The sequence below is a fragment of the Strongylocentrotus purpuratus genome, unplaced genomic scaffold (assembly GCF_000002235.5).
Source record: "Strongylocentrotus purpuratus isolate Spur 01 unplaced genomic scaffold, Spur_5.0 spur5_scaffold_9, whole genome shotgun sequence".
NCBI lineage: Eukaryota > Metazoa > Echinodermata > Echinoidea > Camarodonta > Strongylocentrotidae > Strongylocentrotus > Strongylocentrotus purpuratus.
The window spans coordinates 17,237,912-17,256,233 of record NW_022145615.1 but is presented as its reverse complement, the minus strand read 5'-3'; the positions used below and the strand labels follow the sequence as shown (position 1 = coordinate 17,256,233).

Here is an 18,322-nt window from a genome sequence, read left to right as displayed (position 1 = left end):
GTCTATGGATACAATCTAAACTACGGAAAGTAATTTTTTGGTCTAAATCACATATAATTTCTGACACTTTAAAGAATCGATTAGTGCACTCAAAAACTTAATATATTCATTCAAATGTTTTTTGTTGTTTTTGTTTTGAGAAATAAAATAACCTCTACTTACAAATTTTCCTTCGAGATACGATTGCAGGGTGGTGAAAAAAGCGAGAAAATTTGCGAAGCAGTCGGCCAAGGCGATGTTCAAAGTTAAGATATTCTGTTTCTTCCTCAGCTTTTTGCTGGCAACGATAGCGATCATGGTGATGCCATTAAGGATGATAGCTAGACCTTGAAAGCCAAGGGAAATGGCGAACCAGTAAAAGCTTTCCATGATGAAAATATAGACTTACTTGTGACGATGTTGATGATGCTGACAATAATGACGACGATGATGGTTGCGATGTCGATTAATGAAATTCTTGGTAAGAAAATGTGGAAAGAAATAGCAGGAATAGTTCCATCAGCAGAAAAAGGGTTATATTGGATCATTTTTTCCCGCTAAGTGACTTTTATATAGACAACGACTATGTTAACAAACTAGTCTCTGGTGGAGTGAACATTTTTATTTTCTTTAAAACGAGATACGTGCTGCTCTTATAATTATGATTTCTCAATATTCTTTGCTTTGCTTTCACGTTTCCGCTGAACAGAGAAGTCGGAGACGCTATTTCATGCTTTTCTCGTTTTTAAAAATATTTTCAAGTTTGATATATTCTGTTTTCTATAGATTTCCTGTTAAACTTACTCGCCCTTTCGGTGATATCGACTCGTGTTTGTGCGCTAGAAAACGTTTTTACTAGAAATTGATATACCTGGAATCCATTGAAATAAAATCAGTTCAAGTATTCTTTTTTGTTTCATTCCTATGTCAAAGGAGAATTTGTATTGACGTCCGTTTTCTAACTGCGCAGGCCTTTGCGCTCCATTGAAATAAATATTCTATAGAAATTCGATTTTATAGTCGATTAGTGAGACTGTGAGACTCTCATAAGGGGACACAAATAAACTATTAAAATTAAACAAACCAGAACGTCGGGTCTGTCTCTATGACCTATCTCTCTCTCTCTCTCTCTCTCTCTCTCTCTCTTCTCCGTCTTCCTGTCCCCATCCTCTCTGTTTCTCTTCTTCCTCCGTCATCTTCCTATATGATACTCTTCCTCTTTGTTACTCCGCCTCCATCCCCCTCTCCCTCTCTCACACTAAATTATTATGCTCTTATAATATTCCCTCCCTCTCCTCTTCTCTCTCACAGCTTCCTCTTCTACCCTATTCTCTGTTTCACATCTCGTTATAAAGGATACCATATCACTCTCCATCTGCCACCCTCCGTCTCATCCATATATCTCTCTCTACCTATCCGTGCATTTCCTGTTCTAAAATTCCAATTCTGGTCATCTTCTTTTAGTTACAATGCCTTCGGTAGAGGTGGTTCAAATGAATAAATTCTATGAGTATTTTGTTAAGGCTTTGGAGACTCTAGCTCGGTAAGATAACAATGATTTACCTTGTTCATAGTATATTACAATCATTTATTAATCACTGTAAAGTGGATAATCTTTTAAGAAGTGGAAAACGGGAACTTTTTAGTAGACCGTATTAAAAAGAGAATCGAGGTTTTTTTTTCTTCAAAGTTGTAGGGGCTGGAGAGGAGAGTGATATGAAACGAGCCCCTGTTTTTAGACAACTTTAACGCGTTGATGTCTCACGCAGTCAAGTTTTACATTTATTAACAATTTAAGGCATTTTAATGGTATTCAATATTTCACTGGCTGCAGAGGTATACCTCCATTCCTTGCCAACAAGATTTACATTTACTATACATGTACATTATAAGGTGGTCAAGTATTCCTCTGGAGATATTCAAAATACATTTCACAACATATCCCAAATTCCGTTACTTCAGTTTTATTGGTGATACACTTAACATTTTTAAAAATGTTAATGATTGTTCTATTTTAAAAACTACATGGTTCGATAAGTAAATATTAATAATAATAATAATAATAATAATAATAATACATTTATAGAGCGCAGAAACTATCCAACATTCAGTATATATTCTACTGCGCTATAAGAGCTCCTGATATGCTTAGATTTACAGTTAATTAAAAATATGTGTTTTCAGTTTCGATTTAAAGACATTTACAGATGGTGATTTCCTGACTTCAAATGGCAAGTTATTCCAGAGTTTTGGGGCTGCATAAGCAAATGCTCGATCACCTAGCGTTATTTTTGTTTTGATAGATGGGATCCGAAGCAACAAAGTATCTCGGGAACTGCGCAAGTTACGATTGTGTTGATTAGGTATTAAGCATTTCTGCCTTTTTTTTTACCAGTTTAGGTTTGAATGTACCGATGTGAGCAGAACTCTGAATATCCTCAAAAGCGAGTTCCATACGTTTCCACCTCTGTACATCAATATAATTATGTTTTCCCCTAATTTCAACGCAAAGATTACTTTGACGGGTGTCGTAGAAACGTATCGCTGTGAAACTTCTCACTTACATAAAAATGGGCCTTGGTTTGTCAAAGCCTTATACATCAATACTACTATACTTTCTCGTATCAGTCAGCGAGGGATTCTCAAATCAGAAGTTCCAGGTTTTCCCTTGCCGATTAATATCAATGTGTATTGTTGATGAGACGAGGGCTTTGCAAGCTCACAGTCAGAACCCAACTCCCTGGTAATCCTAACAAATAAAAACACTAGGTAACAATAGGCACAAAAGCAAACGTGAGTGAATGCCATATATTTAGCCAGGGTCGTTTCCACAAGGGATTGTACTCGGGTCATGTCAGATCATGACCTGTGTACAGCGTTCCAACGTAAAATCTGCGCTGCACACGTAACTCCTTCGATTGAGTACGTGTGCGGATCAAGTTGCTAAACGTATACCCATCACGGTCGCACTCTCCCTGATCGAGTGGCATACTCGGACTTTGAGCTTGACTTCGAGAAAGCGTCAACATGTGGAAACGACTGATTCTTGTGGTGCTTGTTGCGGCTGTTGTACGCCATGTGTTTACTTTCCTGTGAGTTTTATAAAACAAGGATCAATATTTCATTGTGATTCGATCGGGGTGTAGATATATATATGCCAGTACTGTGAATGTTTGAGCATGTTTGTCCATCCATACGAGCGCCTTGGTCCAATAAACCGGTTTACTAACATATTCGAAGTGTATGCATACTTTTTGACAAAGGTTGTTCTCGGCAACCTGAAAGCTTTCGAGGCGCTTGTCCGACATAGCAACAAACACTGTTTGATGACTGGAATCCAAGTATTGTATTTCATTCATTAATAACAGGTTAAATGGAATAGCTCGTCACTAGGTCCCCATAGGAAAGAAAACATCCATATAACTTTGAATATGTTAGTAAACCGGTATATAAACTATAGGAGCGCAAAGATTTGGAAGCGCCCGTACAATGCAACGCTCCTTCAGCTTCAGTAGGCTATATTATACTTGTTGAGCATTTTTTGAGAGATGATTATTCGATTTGATTTATGATAAGTCGTTGTGTATTGTAATAATAATTATAAGTCACATTTGTATGGCGCTTCATATACGTTCTAAGCGCTTTACATTAAAAAAATTATACCCTGGTCAATTAGTGCCCATGCTCCTCTCCCTGGGGAAAATTCCGACCCGGCTCCAATAACAAACGCACACGTTCTAATCCATTCGCATCCTGCGGGTATCCATTTATAACAAATGGGTTGAGAGAAGCAATGTGGATAAAATACCTTACTTTGGGTATAGTGCGCCGAATCGAACCCACGACCTTCGCATTTCCAGTTTTTAATCAACTCAACCACGATATCGCTACATATCTGAACGTTATGATTCCCCTTTAGGACAATATTTGGGTTCAAGTTATGACATGGAGTTGGAGTGGAAGTCCCATTTCCTCGTATGTTTTAAATAGGCTATACAACACATTTCATAATACGTTGCTTCATGAAGCTAGGTGTATTTAAAAACTACTGAATTAATTGTGGACTGACTCTACTATGCGACATGAGTATTTACTTTATACCAAAGTCTCGATAAGACTGATTAGCTTACGAGTATAATGTCAATATGTAACCAGATTGGGATATTATACATCTGATGTGTGATTGTGTTTATAAACCCGGCGTTTAACAAAGCGCGAGTGTTTATACAGAGGCAAATTGAAATCAACATGATTGGCATTTAATCAAAATTGAAAGCTGATCGGGAAGCCGGTTGTCTATAACTTTCGGTTTAATACTTCCTCTATGCTTCTCGTACCAGCATGTGACATGCTTGTTTACGACAACAATATGGTCAATATGGTTCCTTTTCTGCCACTCTGGCTGCATCTCAATGGTGATATTAATGACGTTTTGTACAGCGGTAAAGATGTGTCATCTTCCAGGTCAACTCAATTTCCGAGACTTCCTCCCAGAGGCTTTCTTCTCATGTACTACTCGCACCCTACCAGGCCCTATGGACTTTTAACACAAATTTAGGCAATGTATATGCCATTAATTTTACATCAGTATTTGATTTCTAATGGGAACATTCCCCGAGATCATAAATTAATAACTTTTAATACACACTTTGTATGATTTTCTCCGATTTGGGCTGAACATCATTGATCAGATTTATGATCAGAAGGCAGCATCCTAAAGGGGGCATACGTGCACCCTTAGGGGTGCATGTAGACATTTGCTACAAAAACACCAACCCATAGGGTGCAATTCTGCATCCTACTTTGGGGTGCAAACTTGCCCCCTAGAGGGAGCACATGTGCACCATTAGGTGATCCCTATCGCACCTCAAAATGGTCAAGGGGTAACAATTTTACAATACTTGTTTAGGAGTACACTTTTGTGAAATACCCGTTTAGGGTGTGAATTCGGGAAAGAACCACCCGAAATCCTCATTTCAGGTGTATTTTGGCTTCAGACGAAATCCTCGTTTAGGGGTTGTTTGGAAAACCTGTTGTCACTCGATCAAGCTTACAGTATTTTTACATGAATGAGACCCCTGGGCAGTCGCCCAGAGTGGACTTTACTTTTTATGATAGACAGGCCTCATTAAAATATACTACGCACTTGTATCAATTGTTAAAGAAATCTCATTATCATAAAGTTACCTCATCTTCGAGGTTTGGAGGCAAACTGAATTAATTTTCTGTCGGGTCACAGTTTCTTTGCTTGAAAGTCCTCAGTCCTGTACACACATTAATTGGTATAGTTAAACCCAAATTGGTGTCGGCGAATTATGATTTTATCAATATCATGCACATGGAAACAAACGACCATATTTATGGCCCATGCGCAAGGATGACACGCAAAATCGTAAAGCGTTCCAAAATAATCGGGGTATTAATGAATACTACTTTTCAATGTTTGGGAAAACCGTTCGTTGTATACTCCGCCTATACCGTTATACAATAATGAGCACTGTCTAGACGCTCTATATAAGTTGATCGGATCAATAATGGCGTATTGTTAAACACAAAGACACACCTGCCTGTGTACTAAGATCTCTCTGTCAATCTTTCGTAGCGAACGTGGGTCCATTCATGCAGTAATGCGGGTGGGGGGGGGGGGGGGTATATCGCTAGACTTACTGAAGTCGAGCGGGATTCGTGATTGACAACATAAAATAATGTGCAGAGTCATCGGGCAGAATAGTCTTCTTAAAGGTTCTTGTATCTCTTATTTGTTTAACTTTCTTTCTTTCTCGCTCTCTTTTCCGTCCCCTCTCTCTAGCTTTCTCCCTCTTTCTCCATTCTAGGTTCAAGCCAGAGGTGGCGCCCCTGTAGGGGGTGGGGAGGGGGAGGGGGGCACCCCATTTTTCAAGTACCTCCAAAGTGCCCCTTTTTCATAGGAAAAGTGAACCTTACCCTTTTCACCTCTTAATTGTGTCCCTTTTATTTCGACAAGTTTTCATTTTCCTTTGCAATAAGTGTCCATTTTCCATTCTCATAAGTGTCCTTTTTAATCTCTAGCAAGTGCCCCTTTTCACTACGAGAAGTGCCCTTCCCCTTAAATAACTACCTCTTTATGTTTTTTATTATTTTATATCCACATGTGCGCCTTTTAGTTATGATAAGTGCCCCCATTAAAAAAAAAGACCTCCCTCCTCTTCTCACAAATGCATCTTTTCACCTATGAAAAGTGTCCCTTTTCATTCTCATAAGTGCACCTTTTCATCTCTGGTAAATAACCATTTTCATGTACAGGGTTACTCCTTTTCAATTTAGATAATTGCCCCCTTCACCTCTCATCATTAAACGTGTCCCTTATTGAAAGCAACTTAGAGCAAGTTCCCCCAAAGATCGCTCGCTACGCTCACTCGCATTTATAGATGATATAATTGTGTTACTTATCAAAAGTCTTTTCAGTTTTCCGTTATGAGAATATGCTATATAACCCCATCAGGATTGTTTTTTCCTCTTTATAAGATGTATTTTTTCGCACTGCGACCTCACAAATCTTTAATTTTTTCCTCGTCGCAAATAAATATTCTGACCATCACACCCAACCGCAAAGTATGATGCTTAAGCAATATCTTGTAAGATGTATAAAAAGAAACAAATATTGAAAGCATCCCAGATAATGTAATCACAATGTAGGGGTATATACAAGTCATGTACCAATGTCTAAAAATGTGTATAATTTCGCTTTGACATTTCCCTTTGTATATAGGTGTCATTTCCCCCAGAAAGTGCCCCTTTTGTAGGTGCCCCCCACCCCCAACTTTGGAAGTCGCTTTGCCGCCCCTGGTTTTAGCTGCGTTTTGCTGGGAAAGGGTTTCACTTTAGAATCATGATTCTTACTTTTGTTTCTTTCTCTTTCTGTTGATAATAATATGCGTATTGTTTGATTTGCTTACAGCAAACATGACATTTTTAAAGGTATTATTTCCGTGCTGGTAGCTTTAAAAAATTGCAATTTTCAGCTTTGCTCCACTAATAAAAGATTCAAACATGAGTAAAATTTAAAAGAAAATATATTTTGAAAATATTTTCGAAACTTATTGATACTGTATGATACCATGTATCCTATTTTTGGTATGCTGTTGAATTTTGTTACTATTCGCCGTTTACTATTTTATTTTAAATCTATTATTAACCTTTTTTTCTGCAGAAAGGTTCTCGGTTTAGAGAAGACCGTTTACAATCACAAACCTGGTAATTGTCAGTTTGTTCGTGGAATAGGTAAGTCTTCTTTGTCATTTTTGTTGTTGTTGTACTATCCTATCTTTAAAAAAATCTAAATGTTCTTCTCCTACTACGCTATCTGTCGATTCTAATAATAGTAGAAAGTAGAAACTGATAATACAATATCAATAGAGCGCATACAAACAATGAAGTTTCTTTATGAGCTGCATTAGCGAAATGTGAAAAGTACAAAATATTTTAATAGAATTTATTTCCACAAAACATGAAATAAAATGAAACAATCAAATAAAGTGGAGGGATAACAAACTTTAATATATACACTTATCTAGGTTAATCCCTTGAACAATTTCAACGAAAATAGGTGGACAAAGTAAATGAATTGCAAATTAATTTTTGTTTAAGAGTAATTTCTTTAGATCTGTTGCCAATGAGATCAATTGGGCGGGAAATTTAAACCTGTTTTATTTCATATGAATTACGATTAATCGTTTGTTGTAGAACATGGCTCGGAGGATCTGTCATGTTGTAGTTATTGTACTATCCTATTTAAAAAAAAAATCAAATGTTCTTCTCCTACTAGGCTTTCTGTCGACAATAATGGTAGAAACTAGAAACTTATAATACAATATTAATAAAGCGCATACAAACATTGCAGTTTCTTTATGAGCTGTACAAGCGAAATGTGAAAAGTACAAAATATTTGAATAGAATTTATTTCCACAAAACATGAAATAAAATGATACAATCAAATAAAGTGGAGGGATAACAAAATTTTAATATAAACTCTTATCTAGGTTAATCCAATAAACAATATCAACGGAAATAGGTTGACAAAGTAAATGAATTGCAAATTAATTTTTGTTTAAGAGTAAATCAAACCTGTTTTATTTCATATGAATTACGACTAATCGTTTGTTGTAGAACATGGCTCGGAGGATCTAGAACTACTCTCAGATGGCATCGTGATCATATCAGAGGTAAATAATTTGATTTTTAATCATAATATTACATAAGAGACACATGCCATTATTTCTTGGAAATGATCATCAAAAACATTTATTTGAACGATTCAAGTCGCTTTCACTTGTATGATTTCAAGTTTTAAATGAATATAATTATTAGGCAGGAAAAAAAATGAAATTCCCATCCATGATCAGTTTGCCATACCAATGTGTACACGTCGAGAAAGAGAGAGAGAGATAAGGGGAGGGAAGGAGAGAGAGAGAGAGAGAGAGAGGGGGAGAGAGAGAGAGAGAGAGAGAGAGAGAGAGAAGGTGAGAGAGAGAGAGAGGGGGGGGGGGGTAGAACAGAGAAACGAAGTAAAGGGAGAGAGGATAGCATGGTGAAAATAAGATGATATGAGACTCTCTTCTAGATCCCCCCATCCACTCGACGCCCTCATCCTCTCATTTTATCCAGTTAGGTTGAGGGACTGTGATCCCCGAAAGAAACCGATGCCGCTTGATAAATTATAACCGGGCCTACGCTTCTCCCATGATTCAGATATGCTCACTGCACACGAGGCGTAATTTCGATTGCGTTATTTCCCGCGCTCATTGAGCCGGTCAAGACAATTATAGCCTACATCTTAGCAAAAGCATCGTTTATAATGTTTATTTTGTTATCACTAACTGATAACAAGCGAGTGATGATGCTTGAGTACAGGACCCGGAAATCGCTCTATGTACGCCTTTAACGAAAGATGGCGCAACTGAAAATAAAATTACAGCAGTGGTTGCGATGGTCGGTAAAATACCCTGCCCTTAACTATTTCAGATCCCAACCATTTCCATCTCTATCCCTTCTCAGGGCTACCTGACTTTCAAGGACCGTGTAGAAGGAGCACCTCGAGGACATCTGTTTGCTTACGACATCAATCATCACAACAACGGAGCCACCGAGCTAAAAATCACTGGCGACTACGATGTCGAGAAGCTTCATCCGCACGGCATCACCGCCTTCGAAGATAAAAAGACAAGTGAGACATTTATTAGAGATTTTTTCTTACCCTCCTTCAAATAACAGCATTAAATAAGAAATAAAGGATTTTCGAATATAACGGAATAAGCAATGATAAGATGGAGTTGAGGCCTTGAGCGCCCTTTGGTTGAATATCTGCATTGTAATTATTACTATCGCTATTATCATTATGATATTTGTTTACTGTTAAAAGTTTATTTCAAATGACTTTTTCATACCAAATCATAGATTTATCTAGTATCAACTTCCTATGCTATACATGGAGACGTGTCAATTCAAGTACATTGAAAATATGACATCAACGATTAAAAAGCAAATTCAATGTTTGCATCTAAAAGTTCTTCCCTGTCAATTTTTTTTCGAAAAATAATGAGTAAAGAGGAAGGTACATGTAGGCAGAATTACTTCTTCTCCATAATTATGTATTTATAACAAATTGTCTGTGCTTGTTTTACTTTCTTCTTTTTGTCTATTTATAGAAAAGACGTTTCTCTTGGTAATAAATCATCATGTTAGATTCGATGTCGTGGATGTGTTTGAATTCCATCGAAGCTCGATGTCCTTATCATTCATCAAATCGATGAGAGATCCTTTGATGACGAGGTAGGAGACAACATTCGATTTGTATTCTGTTTATATTCTGTCCATTGAATCGTTTTAACAGTTGCACACGAGCGGTGTAATTTCGTTTGCGTTATGCTCTGCGCCAATCATATCGCAGTCATTAAACGCAATGTTTCGCACAGTTAGCACCCTTAAAGGGACTTGGTAACAATGTTCAGGTGACAGAAAGTGGTGTTAAGGTAGTGACTTCAGTGCTAGATGTAAAATTAAAGATAACTGAAAATTTGAGTGAAAACGGACCATTATTAATGATACAAATTGGGAAAAAACTGATCTGATCGATTCCTTAATTCTCCAAACTATATTTTTACAGTTTAATTACATTTTAGGTGAATATAAATCGTCACAAAGCAATAAATTGGCTCTAGCCTACATGCCATTCCAGACATTTAAGTGTTGAAAGATTTTTTAATAGCCTGTTTTATGTCTTTTTTTCATGGAAAAACGGTTGGGAAAATTGAAAAATGGTTGGGAGAATTTGAGAATTTTGTCAGGACTTTTTGCATGTCAGAGGGTTAGTACAGTAGTAGGAATATAATAAGTAACATTTTATACAAAAATTAAGCAATTTTTTCATCAACCTTCAACAATGTTACCGAGTCACTTTAATTATGCATCCGTTTTTTTTTTTTAGAGGGGGGGGGGGGCGTACGATCTTCTCCCCCCCTGGCTTGTCAGAGACCGCTTGGGTAGCTGACGCACTCCTACGTCAGGAAAATGACGCTTCGTGCACAATCGTTTGTTTTGAAAAGTGTTGCCTTTCCTTCATATCGTCCTAGCCTGCCTTATCCATTGTGCTCAAAGATTCGAATAGGGGATATTAGGGTGTTTTGTCTTGCATTACTCTATTTGTAAATACAAGATGTATCAGCTTTCGGCTGGGACTTTGAATTTTTATCAATAAACCTCGTCATTTCAATTCAAGTCGATTCAAAGTTCATTAACACCTCCAACACAGGAGCTATGGTTGCCTCAATGGAATAATTTTTAATACTTTTTAACACTCATCATACCTTCTGAATGGAATTTGTATTACATTTTATCGCAGTTTTTCCTATGTTACAGTTAATTGAATTCACGTATCTGTATACATTTTATTTGTTTTGATGTAAACATTTATTCATTTTTGCTAGCAGAATTTTTTTTAAATCTTTTTGTTTTTTGTTTTGTATTACTGCTTTGATGTGTTGATGTAAACATTTATTCATTTTTATATATTTCTTCTCATTTGCTGTGTTTTCTTTATATATATATATATATATATAAATATATATTTATATTTTTGAATGCTTTTTTTAAGTAGATTGTATGTTTGAAGTAAACTTGAATTTTTAGTCTTTGGAATTTTTGACAAGTCTCGAATAAAACCTCATTTGAATTGAATACATGTGGGATACATTTTGACCGGTAATAGTTGGGGGGGGGGGGGGGTTGAGGCACCATTTTCCAACAAACGGTATAAACACGTTCATTAAATAATTATTATTGGACAATAGTACACAAACATGTACCTCACTTAGTAGGAGATGTACACACAAACGTTTATTTTTACTTTTTAATGAAATCTTAATTTTACAGTATCTCCATTGGCTTCCTGATTAATACCGTATATATATTATTAGTTACTCCTGCTTGTATGTCATTCTTTACATGGGTCTGCCTCTCAGTATGATCGTGGTTTAATCAACCTATTCAATCTTTCTAGACATCTCAGATCATCAAATTCATCTCTATTGGTCGCACCACAAACTCGAAATTCTTAGGGGATAGGGCTTTTTCACATGGCGGTCCATTACTAGAACAAAACTGCCACAATCTATTCGTAATTTGCCATCTGGCAATGAATTTAAATTCGCACCCAAGACATACGTGTTCACTGCCGTATACTGTTAAGTTGTCGTATACTGCTAAGTATTACGTGTAGTGTATCATATGAATTCATGTATAATGTTTATACTCATGTTCATGTTTATGTGACTATTTCTACTCTCATTTTCTATTGCGCCATTATAATCACTAACCTGATGGATACCGGCGCATTATAAATGACTTGTTCATATTATTATTGTTATTACTATGATAACACACCCTTATTATAGAATAATAACTTATTTCCACCTCTTTTTTTAGCGTGAACAATTTGATAGCGACAGGCCCAGAAGAGTTTTACATTACGAACGAGGCTTACTTTCTACATCCACGTATGAGGGATCTTGAAAATTTCCTAGTGATGCGAATGGGTTCTGTTCTTTATTGTGACGTCACTGGCTGCAAGAAAGCAACGGAATCGCTGAACAATCCCAATGGTATCGATCTTTCCAGGGACGGCAGGTGAAGCTGATAATTATTCATTTATTCATTTATTTATTTATTCATTTATTTATTAATTTATTCACTATTATTAAGTTTCTCATTTATATATTTACACATTTTCATTTGATTGTTTTCTTGTTTGTTTGTTCATTAATGTGTTTAAAAAAAATATACTTCTGATAGATTGATCTCTTTTTTGGTGCATTTATCTATTCATTTTTTTTTTTTTTGTATTTATTCGTTCAGTAATTTTTTTAAATCATTCCTTTTTCTTATTTGTTTTTTCACTTTTTTTTTACTTTGTATTTATTTATTCATTTATTTATTCATTTATTTATCTATTCATTTATCTATCTATGTGTTTGCTTATTGTTTGTGAATTGACGGATTGCAAGGTAACAATGTAATTCGACGCTTCAGATATTACGGCACTCATTGATAATCATATTCTTATGCAATAGAATGTTATTAAATCTGAATGATTTCATTTGTTATCCAGGTACCTGTATGTTTCACAACCGTTTACCAGACAAGTGCGCATCTACAAAAGGGACCCTTCTGACAACACACTAACAGCAAACGAGGTATACAAGTTTTTATTGAATACTTTCGATCCTTAAACTTGTCTTGTGAAAATGATTTTTAGTCTAGATGACTGCAAGTGCCTAAAAGAAGACAGTAGTATTACTGACGGGGCTACCATGGTTAAACAAGACATATTACATAACAAAGCGGTGGGGTTGCGAATTTTAACATAAGCTATTTTCTGTTTACTACGTAGCCAAAGAATTCAGAAAAAGTAAAATAAATGTTTTTGGTCAATGCTGAACCTCGAATATTCCCAAATTTTTACTGTAGTTTATTGAGTCGCAATAAAGAGCAAATCAAAGAATATTTCAAATTTCTAACCCATAAGAAACGCTTTTTGTAAGCTGTGATTTGTTTTGGGGTGCAACAATTAAAAGATCCTGGTGGAACACATGCAAGAGAGCAAAGCGACCGAGCTTTGGAAATGTTCTGCATCTTAAACCCTCCAAAACTCTATATTTAATAAAATTTACCCTTGTTATTTGGGGCGCATAATACTTAAGGATCATGAGTTTTATTCCTTTTCTCCCCTTTTCCTTTCCCTCTTTTGCGCTTTTTGCGCCCCCCCCCCCTCCCTCCCCCTCCCTCCCCCGCCTGGGGCACGTGCCCCCTATCCTCCTTAGATACGCCACTGTGTGTAAAAAGTCAAATTACTTCAAATAAGCTATAACAAAAAGAATAATAATAATACTTTGTAGTCTCTGCCAGAACTCACGTCACAATTTAGCACAAAGCTTTTTACAGAGGATTGCAAATTATTGAATTATTTTTATTTCATACCTATACGATCTATCAATAAAATTCAAGACATATTCACTGTTTTCTATTTATTGCAGTATTTTCTAAAGAAAATGCTTGATAACCTATTGTTTTGTTCATATCATGGCAGGGGGTTCACGTTATTGACCTCGGGACCGTTGCTGACAATGTGTATGTCGATGAATCTGGCGATGTATGGCTTGGATGCTTACCGGTTGCTCACAAAGCTTTAACTTACATTGATACAAAGAAAGGATTGGTCCCATCACAGGTATGACATTATTATGTATTTCATTGAAGGTCTATTTTTTCTGTGCTTGTAATTTTGTTTTAATTCAAATATCAGGCGTTTGGCATGTAACCAGCAGACACAGAAACTATTTTGAAACTTAAACAAATATCCATAAAACCTTAGCCTAGCCTAGCCTCACTTTGTGAGTCTCTAAGTACCTTAGCAGAACTCATTTTCCCCTCGGACAGTAACTGCGTGGAATGCACTTTCAAAGATCACCCTTGACGCTACTTCACTGGAGGGCTTCAAGGGAGCGCTTCCACCAAGCATCTAGACCAAGAACTAGGTAGTTTATTCCTCAGCACTACATCCTGATTTATGGATCCTGCTGAGTATCGTCGTAGAAGAAGTAGTAGATAGCTAGTACAGGACGTCTGAAGAGCAATAGGCTGTATCGGTATCCTTACAGACCAGGGCCCTGATTCATGAAACCTGCCATCAATAACAAGTTAGGATAATTGTTATAAGCTACTGAAATCCCTGCATTTGATTGGCTGTGAGCAGATTTGTCATAGATCTGTGGCAGTTGTTATGGATAACAAGTTTTATGAAACAGGGCCTAGACACTCTTTTAGGAGTCGTTTCAGAATCAACTTCGCTGTGGAATGGTTATCTACGCTGAATATGTAATTCTTGTACTAATGAAATAGCGGAGCTTTAGAATTACTCTCAAAAGAGCAATCCTAAAACTCCACTATTTGGAATGGCTTTTAATATGATTTTGGATTAGATTCAACTGATAATGTGAACAAAATGTGATATAATGTAGTTTGGAATACCTTCTACTTAAAAAGGTCTGTCAATGAAAAAAGATTGACGTACATGTGGTAATTTTGGACTAGTTATCCAGGTCCAGGAACGTTGTCGGGCATTCATTTCGATTTCTCACAGACATACATCTGATAGTTGAGCATAACTATGAACAAATTGACAAATTTTACCCCGCTCCTTGAAAAAGTCCTGGCAGTTTTTTCATTTATCCCATCACCCCTGAAAAGGGTGCCGATAATCTAGGTGGCCAAACCAATTTCGAGAAATAATAATGATAAGAGATCTTTCATACTTTATTCCACAATTTCCATGCAGGTCTTACGAGTGAGAGTTGGACCCAAAGACTATGAGCTGTCCGAGGTGTATAGTGAAGATGGCCGGAATATCACCGTGTCAACCAGTGCCGTCCATCATAAAGGAATCCTGCTCATCGGGTCATTACATGAACGAATGATGCGTTGCCAAGTTAATGCCATATAGCGATTCGCATTTTACGTTTCGAGTCAAGGAATATTTCTTTCATATTCTTAAAGCTGTTTTTGAGATCTGTAGCTATTCAATAATGATCAAATATGCATTTTTCTATTTTAAACAGACATTTTATCTTCTACATTATCATGATTATTAGATATTCATTTTGTCGAGTGTGGCAAATGAAGAATAATGTCTTGCCAAAGGACATTAGTGCCGTATCGGGGATCGAACCACGACCTTTGAATTGGCAAGTAAAGTGCTTAATGTGGTACTAATTGGCTATAAAGCGCGGGAGCTAGTATAAGATTCTTTTTTTCTCTCTCGCATTTATCATCATCAAATCTTTAAAATCTTAAGAAAAAAACTGTAAACTTCAATTGTATGCAGTTAATGCTGCTATCAGTACGTTATACGACACACGCTTTTTATGAAACTTAAAGGATATTGAAGATCAATTATACATACATGTACGTGGCCGTATTCGTCTTTTCTATGTTTTCAGTAGGCTTTCTTGTCTTTCGTATATCACTTTTTATCTTGTGGAGCATTTTGTGATTTACAACATACCATCATCTATTATTATTGTTATTCATATCGATGATGGTTGAGGAATATGTATACAACGAACTTATAAGGAAATTACTGATAATATTTTCATTGGTGGTTTATACTATAAAACTATTAAAAAAACAGGTCACATGTATTTGTTTTTGATTTAGAAGTTTGTTCATTGTTCAGTTTGATACTGGGTTTTAAGCTGTATTGGATCGTTTATTTTAATAAAACGATTTATGAGAGAATTATTCGTGACTTTACACGATACAACTCTGCAATATCATCGCGTAAGATTTGAGTGCACAGAAGGGGTAGCCGAGAAGGTACATTTAGATAAAAGGGAAAACGGGGACAGGAAAAAGGTAGAAAGAGAGAGAGAGAGGGGGTGAGAGGGGAGGAAGATGGCAGAGAGAGAGAGATAGAGAGTGGGAGATAGAGAGAGAGGAAGAGAAACACGGGAGAGAGAGAGATGGGAGAGAGATAAAGAGAAAGAGAGAAGGGGAGGAGGGAAAATACAGGAGAGAGAGAGAGATAAAGAGAGAGAGAGAGAGAGAGAGAGAGAGAGAGAGGGAAATATAAAGAGAGAGAGAGGGAAAGAGAGAGAAAGGGGTGGGAGAGTGGAAGGGAGCACCTAAACCACACCCTCTCTGTAGCTACGCCACCGTTAAATTGAAATATTGTAGGCACGACTACTGTGCAATCATCCTTCGCTTCTACCAGTCCTCGCTTCAACTGTATGTAGTCACACATTATCTCAACCAAACATGAAATCGTTCGCCAAGAGCCAGAAGGCTAATAACTGTATGTAAAGTATACATGCTAATGCTCTCCTTTATATACTCTCAGCTGACGAAATTATGTTGTAGAAGCAAAGACGAATAAGACAAAGTTTCATTCACGATTAGTAGCTATACGTATATATATCTCTGCGACTTTATTACATAATCAACTCAAATTTATACATCACTTTTCACAAATATCGCAAACTAAAAAAAATAGACTAAAAAAGCGAGGCAGGACAAATCAAGCAAAGGCGCTAATACAAACTGGCATAATCACACTTTACAAGTTTACATGAATAATACACTAGCTTAAAACAAGAAGGCTTTAATTATCAGCTGGTAAACAATAAATTGCAGTAAACCAAAGATGTTTCGAGACAATTTTTGCTGTTTTTTCACGAGTGTCCAAAATTTGATCCGTAATACAACATGAAAAGAAACAAATAAATTAATAATAAATTCAAAAAAAGTCAAAAGCATTACAGGATAAGGGTTAGGTTTGCCTTTCAGTTGCCAATTCAAAATAATTTAAAAATTCACCTAATTTATAGTACCATCGACAAACAAAGCATTTGTACATTCATGTCAACTATTTCTATTTCTTGTCACGTTATCGGTAAATCAAAAGCTCTATAAACGGATGATTAAGCATATTTTATTTACAGCAAGGTTTCCGACAAAGCAAAAATAGCACTTTAAAGCTATATTATAAGGCTACGTAATTATGACGCTGTACACTGTTGATTTAGCGTCCTCTCTGTTGATATTTTACTAACCTTTTTAAGATATTCACTTTTTCCTAAATATGAATACCTCCATTAGTTTAATTTACACAATTCTGGACCTTCCAAAAATTCAGTTCGTAAAATTTAAAATGTAATCAACGACGCGTATTCTTTCATATAGCACCCTTTCGAAAGGCGTTGTATGAGGCTAATTAAAAGTGAAATCAATCGGTATAATGACCACTCTTTAAATACCTTACACTTCAAGCAATATTTACATATAAAATGAAATTTTCTTCTTCAAAGCGGATTTTCTTGTTTTTGTGTTGTAAAAATAAAAAGGAAGTGCATAAGAGCTTTTTCAGCTATTGATGTCGCGTGAACAAAATTGATCTTTATACTCGCGGCAGTTAGACAATAAAAGAATGGCTTTGTGAGAAGGAAGATTGCAGAACAATAAGCAGAGTTTTACTCTACTACTTCAAGGTATTCGTTTTTATGATAATTGGACGGGAAATATGAGCCTAGATAATCCTTCATTCAAATCGAGTACACATCAAAGTAAGAATAAAAATAAATAGTTAATGACGGAGTGCGAACAAAATTGACTGGTCAATTGATAACACCACCCGGGGATGCAAAGTGAATTCATCTCCTATCTTATGATTTGGTCAATACATTTTCAATAGAAGAAAAAATAGGCTCTCTTGTCGGTAATGTACTCACAGAAATCTCTAAGAAGTTTTAAAACGCAATCCAACCCTTCTACTCATTTCATTTGACGAAATCAATGGAATGGGGAAACTTTAAAATAAACGGGACCAATGACAGGAAATTTATGAATGTTCCAAATATGAGATTTACTAAATCTATGCAAATCTCAAATTGGCAGTTTGGTCAATGGATTGTGAGGTAGTAGCGGATAACCCTCCCGTTTGTCTGTACAAAAATATCACTAATTTCTGTTTTTTTTTCCTAAGCGCCATCTCCCGTGGGGCACTATATATTGTGGATAGTATATTATCATATAGATGCTCTAAAGCGAAAAGACCATCTTGAGTCATACATTTTTGTGAAAAATTAAAATTGTAGTCAATTCTGTTTGTGTGTTGGAACAAATGGGAAGTTGTCCGCCACTACATCACAGACACATTATCGATTATGCTAATTTGAAGAGCTCTTTACCTATAATTACGAAAAAAAGAGAACAAAAAAGAAGGAAAAGTAATTGACTTTCTCCTTTATTGTCCAATTTC

The 18,322-nt window shown here is 36.2% G+C and overlaps 1 protein-coding gene across 1 annotated transcript; it reads left to right on the top strand.

Moving 5' to 3' along the window:
- The first annotated feature begins 2,808 nt into the window (after positions 1-2,808).
- Positions 2,809-15,826, top strand: LOC752021 (serum paraoxonase/arylesterase 1-like). The gene is made up of 9 exons (XM_001175598.4): positions 2,809-3,071; positions 7,169-7,239; positions 8,125-8,180; positions 9,013-9,181; positions 9,663-9,786; positions 11,938-12,138; positions 12,620-12,704; positions 13,598-13,738; positions 14,846-15,826. The coding sequence occupies exons 1-9, from the start codon at positions 3,007-3,009 to the stop codon at positions 15,008-15,010; spliced, it is 1,077 nt and encodes a 358-aa protein (XP_001175598.3). The 5' UTR covers positions 2,809-3,006; the 3' UTR covers positions 15,011-15,826.
- Positions 15,827-18,322: the final 2,496 nt, after the last annotated feature.